This window comes from Daucus carota, chromosome 1 (assembly GCF_001625215.2).
Source record: "Daucus carota subsp. sativus chromosome 1, DH1 v3.0, whole genome shotgun sequence".
NCBI classification, from domain to species: domain Eukaryota; kingdom Viridiplantae; phylum Streptophyta; class Magnoliopsida; order Apiales; family Apiaceae; genus Daucus; species Daucus carota.
The window spans coordinates 19,157,115-19,166,237 of record NC_030381.2 but is presented as its reverse complement, the minus strand read 5'-3'; the positions used below and the strand labels follow the sequence as shown (position 1 = coordinate 19,166,237).

The 9,123-nt window shown below is 32.7% G+C and overlaps 1 protein-coding gene across 1 annotated transcript; it reads left to right on the top strand.

Moving 5' to 3' along the window:
* The first annotated feature begins 3,431 nt into the window (after positions 1 to 3,431).
* On the top strand, positions 3,432 to 6,525 carry LOC108213603 (tryptophan aminotransferase-related protein 3). The gene is made up of 5 exons (XM_017385413.2): positions 3,432 to 3,764; positions 4,546 to 4,840; positions 4,939 to 5,231; positions 5,401 to 5,681; positions 6,205 to 6,525. The coding sequence occupies exons 1-5, from the start codon at positions 3,478 to 3,480 to the stop codon at positions 6,420 to 6,422; spliced, it is 1,374 nt and encodes a 457-aa protein (XP_017240902.1). The 5' UTR covers positions 3,432 to 3,477; the 3' UTR covers positions 6,423 to 6,525.
* The last annotated feature ends 2,598 nt before the right edge of the window (positions 6,526 to 9,123 follow it).

Sequence of the window (9,123 nt, the reverse complement as noted above, 5' to 3'; positions counted from 1 at the left end):
CAATTATATAAAGTTAGAGCATCTCCAACGGTGTTGGCTATAATCGTTGGCTAAATTAGACCTGCAAGACATTATATAAAATTTGCTGAACCTGTAAGACATTTTGCTTCAATGGTATTGGCTATATTGGTTGGCTATAATTTAAAAATAGTATGTTATTAATATTTTAAATTGTTAAAATAGAATATATCAGTTCAATATGGTAATAAATGATGTACAATCTTCCTACAGATTTTCTTACAGACCTGTAGAGGTTCGACAAATTTAGCCATCCATAGGAGGTTGGCTAAATTTATAGACAACATCTGAGTATGGTTGGAGTTGAGTTTTTGGAACTGTTGGCTAAATTTTTTTATTTTAAGTATGCCAACTCACCTTTTACCCAAGGGTTTTAGATGGTTGGAGATGCTCTTATAATGTCTAACGAAAGTAAGAACTTTGGTTAGACACACAATACTAGAAAAATCGTAACACATACTAATTTTTTCTTATGAGAACAAATATACATAAATAAAAAAATTAAAATATTTTCTTGTTAGGAAAAGAATTAATCCTTCTCTTTAAGAATTATTTATTAAAATATTAAATAATATTTATATCACAATCAACATAGTTTATTTTAAATAATCCAATTAATTAACAAAAAGTTATCTTAGCATCATAAAATATAAGATATTTAAACTTTCTTTATAATAATACTTTACTTCTTTAAATTACCAAATATTCCAACTAATAATACAAACACTTAAATAATTTATAAATTACATTATACAAATGTTATAATAATATATAAATACTAACATATTTATCACGCGTAATTTTTACTTTGCAATAGAAAACTTTTTGTCCTTGGTCAAACTGCATGCTCTCGTTGGAAGAGAGCTGTCCTGACAGACGAGTTTAAACTTTAAAGTAAGCCAAAAGAATTTTCAATACGAACTTAATTAAGTCGTATTCATTTAATGGAGGGAGGTATAATTTTATTCTTTCTATCATTTCATTATTATATGCTCATTTCAAGTCTATTTCAGGCTTTTTTACGATTTTCATGAATAACAAATTTAGACCAATTCATATTTAGTCATTATAGTCTCATAATTTCTTCTTGCTGCATTCTCCTCTCGTTCCATTTTCATGGGAGTGAACACAATTTTAAACTTTAAATTAAGCCTGTTTTGAATAGTCAGACAGCAGCCTCCTTAATTCAATCAGAAGGTTACAATTTTCTCCGGCGTGCTCCAGAACTTCGTGCACGACAGCACGACATTACCTTGCTGGTCAAATCTTTACCGTTTGCAAGAGGCTCTTTCATAATATTTTTTTAATTATTTTTTTAAGAAATTTAAATATCAAATTTTATTTACGGAAAATAAATTAAAAAATATTATGAAACAATATTTTATAGGAATCTAAAAATACGTGTAAAAAAAAATAATGCAAAGAACCTGTTAGGACAAAAAGAGTATTTCACAATTTTTGATTAGCACCCTATTTTTGTATCATAATCATTTATTATTATCCGGCAGTGTTGTAAAAAGCGGGAATCAGAGTTAATCGGTGAAGTTACGGAACAAGGATTGATCGGGGATTAATCGGATTGATCGGTGATTAATCGGAGATTTAATCAGTTCGGCGAGTTACGGAACAGGGATTAATCGGTGATTAATCACCGATTTTTAGAACAGAGTTATCCGATAATAAAGTCAATTTTCTAAAAACGTGAGGGAGTGGTAGTACTAAATAATACTAGTATAAACTATGGAGAAAATTATGCCTTCTTCAAAACTGGCCTCTTCATTTCTGTTTGAGGCTTAGAGCTGTATTTTAAGTTTGAGCTTCCTTTCGTTTAGAATTTCTAGAAGCGATAATCGTATTTTTGAAATTATTATTAACTTTTTTGGTGATAAAAAATCAATTTTTATTACTAGTATAGGATGCAATTTTTTCCTTTTTCATCTTTTTATAAAAAAAAATTGTGCGCGTATATATTATTACCGGAATACTTCTTTTATCGAACTAGTTCAGAAGACCCGCCAGACAAAAAAAGGTTAAAAGGATTATAGCCAGCTCAGGCCTTAATATTCTATGTCGGTCGCAATCTGACGTGTGGTAGAAACATTGAGAACGTGGGAATATATAAAGATATTTTTCATTTCACACACTTGGATATCCTCTTGTATTTCGCTAAATTCAAAATTTTAACTTTCTTTCAATATATATAAAATTAAAAATATTAATTTATATCTTTCATATTTATATTTTAAAATTTTACAGAAAAATAAAAAAATATAATAAAACTATCTTAGAGACGCCAGCTTTGATAAATTGGTATTAATACTATGTCGGGAGTTCTTTTATACTATACAAAACGTGTCTTCTTCTTGCATACCCACTTAGGGGTCGTTTGGTTCGAGATTTCTTGGTATCAGGTATGGGTTTTGTTCATTCCAAACCCATACTTTATGTTTGGTTAAAAAAATTCTTTCATTAAACCCATTCCTCAAACCCACAAGGCATGAAATTTTCATACCCAAGGGGGGAGGTGGGTATGAAACATGGGTTTTAGGAATCAAATTTTTTTCTTTTATTTTCATTACTATTTATATCATTTCATGTAAATCATTAATACAAAATGAAATCAATGACTCAAAGATATATATAAATATTAATTTAATGATATTTTTAATTAATTACAATTAATAACTCATAAATATTATAATTCAATCATATTTATTCCACCACTCAACCAAACACCTGATATCAGAAATGATACCTCAAACCCATACCACCTTAACCCGATTCCTCATTTCAACCCCATACTCCCTCTCCAACCAAACGACCCCTTAGTGTTTATAATATTCAAACTCTGACTTTCTATTTTCAAAGGCAAGACGTGTTTTATACTCAAAATATAGTTTCATGAGGGTTTTTTTATAAAAAAAAATTCTGATTAAAAATTTGATATTTGAATTTTTATTCAGATTCAAAATAAATTAAAAAAACATTATAGAACTATACTTTATAAGAGTAATGATTTGTTAAAATAGATATCTGATTAAATTTTATAAAAATATTTTATTAATCATGAATTGCACTTAATTTTTTTTTGACAGAATCATCAATTGCACCTAAGTTTAACTAGAAACTCTTGATTTATTTGAAAAAATTCAATAAACCATGATACCAAAGCCAAATATATAATTCCAATTGCCAATTTCTATCATTACACATATACAATCCAAAAACGTGCATAGATATTTAAGTATTATTTTGGAGACTTGCAGAAATAGAGAAAAATGAGCAGCCCACCATGCAGTCCATACATTACAAAGAAAAATCAAAACGAAAATTAAACAAGCATGCCAAATTGACAATGACCTGTGTCATCTAAACTCTTTCCATTGTCCAATCAATACCTTGTAATTGCTTTAAATATTAAAGGGTGAGTTCCGTCATCATATTTTACTATGTTTAGACATGGGTGTAAAAAATAACTACTTTGCATATGCCTGTTTTTGGTGTTCTCTACTTGTGAATATATTCTTGTCATACAATCTTCTTGTGGGTAATAAATGGAGCTTGAGTTGGAGCACTAATGCTGCAGCAGAAGCAGAAGCCGTGGCCTCGATTTCGTGTTCGGGCCACGGAAGAGCTTACTTGGATGGTGTAGTTGTTGATGGTAAACAAATCTGCGAGTGCAATACTTGTTATGATGGCCCTGATTGCTCCAATCATGTTCTTGACTGTCCTGCCGATGTTAACAGGTAATTTCTAGTTGATCATGCTTTCTGTTTCCTGGTATATTATGTTATGTTGAGATATTATTATACCCAGTGGAAAGCAAGCGAGCAACAAGCTGCGTCGTTAGCCTTGTCCATTGAAATGATTGTGTATCAGCAAAGGCCTTGGCTTTTCGTATTTGATGCTCAAATTATGAATACACAAAGTTTGAGGAGACCCGGAGGAGATTAAAAGAATCATGAATTATCTTCTCAGCTTCCTTTAGAGCTGTAATTCGAGTCGGGCGGTTCGTGAGCTTGCCCGGCTCGAACTCATTTGACTGGGCTCGGTTCGGCTCGACTCGTTAAACGAGTCAAGTTCGGGCAAAAGTCCGGCTCGTCTAATTAAACGAGTCGGCTCGACTCGATTCGTGAAATTAAACGAGCGGAGTTCGGGTAGAGATTTAGGCTCGATTAAGTGTAAAATTATACGAGCTGGCCCGCTCGACTTATTAAAACTGACTAGTTTAGCTAAACGAGCCGGCTCTACTCGACTCGTGAAATTAAACGAGTCAAGTTCGGACAGACTCGATTAGCTAAACGAACCGGCTTGAAACTCGACTTGCTCGACTCGAATTACAGCCTAGCTTCCTTTTTTGTATCTGAAGCTCAAATTCACCAATTTTAGTTTAATAAAAAGAGCAGCTTAATTCAAAGAGCGGCTAGAGTATTTTCAAGTTTTTTGTTTCTAATTGAGGTCTGACAAAGTTGTTCGAAATTCACAAATTTTACTATAAGAAAACATAATATCAGTATTATCTTGCAGTGGGGATCCCTTGTTTTTGGAGCCGTTTTGGATGCAAAATGCAGCTAGTAGTGCACTAGTGGTGTCAGGATGGCATCGAATGAGCTATTCATTTGGTGACCAGACAGCTACCTCTAAAGAACTCGAGAAAAGCATCCGTAAACTACATTCTGTAATTGGAAATGCTGTCACAGAAGGCAGATATATTGTTTTTGGTACCGGTTCTACCCAACTACTCAATGCAGCAGTCCATGCCCTCTCCCAAGATAACTCATCTACGCCTTCAAAAGTCGTCGTTTCAGTCCCTTTCTACCCGGTATTCATCCGTTCAGATCGCTGAAATTAACTTCTTTATATATTCTGTAATGTTTTGTAATTTTTTTTATAGTATTAAATGATTACCCGTTTTTTTAGGCTTATGAAGAGCAGACTGAATTCTTTGCCACTGAGGATTATGAATTTTATGGAGATACATCACTGTACAGAAACAATTCTGATGACACTATGGATATGATTGAGTTTGTAACTTCACCTAACAATCCTGATGGAAAGTTAAAACGAGCTGTTCTTAATGGTCCATCTGCCAAGGCAATTCATGATCATGCCTACAACTGGCCACATTATACTGCGATAACATCTCCCTCAGACGAAGATCTTATGATCTTTACACTTTCCAAGCTTACTGGTCATGCGGGTGTTCGATTTGGGTAAGAAATGATCACTCTATTGTGGAAATAATTGACATTTTTTTTCCATGTATATGATTTTAGGAGTCTTCCGTAAATTTTGATGCAGCTAATTGTCACTATTAATGAATACTAATTGTGAATTTGGAATGAACAGTTTGTAACATTGCTAGTGATTGAATATTTTCAGGTGGGCTTTGGTTAAAGATAAGACTGTGTATGAGAAAATGCTAATCTATACAGGCGAAAATACTTTTGGAGTCTCCAAGGACACTCAGCTGAGAGCCTTAAAGCTATTAAATGTAGTTCTTGAGGGAGATGGGAGATCTATATTTAATTATGCCTATGAAAAGATGAGAACCCGATGGGAAAGCTTGAGCCAAACTGTATCGTTGTCCAAACGCTTCACTCTCCAAGAAATTCCACCCCGCTTCTGTACTTTCTTTAAGAATGTCAGAGGACCTTCTCCAGGTGATCCATCACTATGCTTATGTAATTATATGTTCAGTTCTTGAAACAAAATGATATGTCCTTGCATTCCTCCATGTTAATTTATTAATTCTTCTTAAACCTTATGCACCCAAAACGAACTAGAAAGCTGCTATAAACTAGCTCGTTCATGGGGTTAAATATAATATTTTTTTTGGCATAAATCATGAATAGCAAAGAGGTTGTAGTCATTGCAAACAAACACAGTGTTCGAGGAGTGCTTAATATGTACTCCTTTATATTTTGCTTAAGTTAAAATACTGGGATTCCGAGGATTTGAACTAGAGTTGTCAAACGAACTTTTATAACATCATCTTAAGTTAGCAAATCTTCTGGAATCCTCAATTGTTCTGCTAAAGGGCTTAATATTTACATTATCCTCATGTTAATACTTCATAAGCATGCTATGCTATCTTCGTCTTTTATACATTTATTTCACATTTGTTGCAATAAAAAAGCTTTACATGATCAAATTAATTGTTAATTAATAAACTTGCTACAACAGCTTACGGATGGCTGAAATGTGAGAGGGAAGAAGATGAACTATGTTACAAAGTCCTCGAAGATGGTGGCATACTTGGTCGTGTTGGTACTAGATTTGGTGCCAGCAGTCGATATGTTCGCCTTAGTCTCATCAAATCACAAGATGATTTTGATCAATTGCTGCAGCATTTAAAAGTATTAGTTCTCCAAGAAGCTGGTGGTACCAGGGCAGACATCTAACCATTTTTCCATATGTAAGGAGATCTGTATTCTCATTTTTTATTTATACATGTATGTAAAAATGTATCAAAGGGAGAGAGAATCAAAAAAAAAAGTTACATTACTTGCAACTGTTCTTTACAAGGATCTGAAATTCGATAAGCACAATAAACTTAACTGTTTAATAAATGAGTCTGTCTCAATTACTAATGAGTCTGTCTTTTTTGTATACCGTGCTGTCTCAATTAACTTGCATTGTAGAAATAACATAAAAGTAAAGACATAATGTAAATGCAAGAACACGGGGAATTTTTCACTTGGTTCGGCCTCTATTCCTAATCTATGACCTACATTCAAGTCCCTATGCCAACTAGAACAGAGATTATATTATTATCAATGTAATAGATTTACAATTTCACCGATCACAGGTGTAAACCTCTGAAAGTTTGCTTTCCTCGACACAAATGTCACCTAGCAACTCACTACCTAGCCCATTGACTACCTTGACTTATACTTTTGTAATCCTAACTATCGCCACAATCCGACATAAGCAATTATAAAATATGACTTAAAACTTGAAGAGTGCATCTTCTATACTTGAACATATATGATCTTTGTAAAGCTGTCTGAAGAAGATGTACTTGTGTGTGATTGCCAAGTTGTTTGAAATACTGAATCAGATTATATACGACCTGTAAAATATAGTTGTTGCAGATTTAAACACAATGGTTAGAATAAAACTACTACTCCCTCCGTCCCAAAAAGAGTGAGTTGGTTTGACTTTCACGGAGATTAAGAAAAATGTAGTAAGTTTAGTTGAAAAGTGGGTAAAGTGGTGGGACCTACCAATATTTAATAATAGATTTGGGATAGTGGAGGAAGATAGTGGGTGTAATAGTGTTTATATTATTATAGAATGGAGATAGTGGAAGAAAGTAGTGGGTGTAATAGTGAAAAGTAGTGTTCAAAAATAGTAAGTATTGTAAGTTCATTCTTTCTGGGACGTCCCAAAAAGGAATAAGGGTCACATAAAATGGGACGGAGGGAGTATTATTTGAATTTGTTTAACAGACTTAGAAATAAAAGTTAAACATAAGAAGTCTGTTACAAGAATAAGTCATAAACGAGATCTTGTTAGAAAATAATGAATAGTTAAGTGTGTGAATACTCTATAACGTTAAGATAATAACACCGAAAATGAGGTTGAGAAATATCCCTTGCATTCTTTTTTCTTAGGTTTGAGATTGCTCAATATTTTCTCCGTTAGAGCATCTCCAACCATCTAAAACCCTTTGACTAAAAAGTGAGTTGGCATACTTAAAATAAAAAAATTTAGCCAACAGCTCCAAAAACACAACTCCAACCATGTTCAGCTGTTGTCTATAAATTTAGCCAACCTCCTATGGATGGCTAAATTTGTCGAACCTCTACAGGTCTGTAAGAAAATCTGTAGGAAGATTGTACATCATTTATTACCATATTGAAATGATATATTCTATTTTAACAATTTAAAATATTAATAACATACTATTTTTAAATTATAGCCAACCAATATAGCCAATACCATTGAAACAAAATGTCTTACAGGTTCAACAAATTTTACATAATGTCTTACAGGTCCAATTTAGCCAACGATTATACCCAACGCCGTTGGAGATGCTCTTAGCAGAGGGCGCAAATTTATTCTAAGAAAAACGCGTTATGTGTCTTAACTTTCTCCGTCAATAATGTTAATAAATATATCAATATTTTGTTATTTAATTATATTAAAATTAATTATTAGTTGTCCGTCTTCTTTATGCTAGGCCACAAACAATCACATCAAGCCTCGGGATGACTCCGTTAAACTTATATTAATATTTTTCAGAAATAAGTTATTTATTTAAACATTATATAGACATATTATAAATAGAAAATGTTAAAACACTTATAAAATATTTACGTAAATAAATACACGAAAAAGAAATTTATAAGAGGCTGAAGCAGCTTTTGTTCTAGCGTGTTTCAAAAAAAAAAAAAAGAACTTTTGTTGTAGCGAGTTAACCATAAAAGTTTGTATGAGGTGTTTTTATGTCACTGCTTACTGCAGAAAGCATCTTTGGATCTGTGAGGGCTGGACAGATCGTATTTCTATTGACTTTCAGCAATCAAGATGGAGTAGAGTATGATTTACAACCACAAACACTAGTATTAATTACATTGACTAATACAAGTCTTTGTCTTTCATTAGGATTTAATCTACTTGCTTACACAGGTGTATCAGACTTTTCTAATCTAAAACGTAATTAGTATCTTTTATCTTTGCATATATTTGTGGTAAAGAATAATTTGGTACTATTAAATGGATCTTTCTGGCTAACAACCACTTTTTATCAAGTTGGGATGTTTTGATTGATGTAAATTTTTATGCACGTAGGGGTCAATCATTTATTAGTGGGAAGTGGTTGTTAAAATCCGCTATTAAATTAATTCTCAAGAAAAAAGGGAAATATGATACGGAATCTTCGATACTTGTAGGTCCAAAATTTAGTGCATGATATCGACATGCCACTAGTAGTACTGTTTCTGTGGTGCAGGCCAGGCTGAAGAATGGCTCTAATCAAAAGAACGAGAAGGACAATTAAATAATTCAGACAGTGACGTAAAACAATGAACATTTTGGAATCCAGGAGCATCTCGACCTCATGTCGCAAAAATCCTTAGCTAAAATTTAATAAAAATA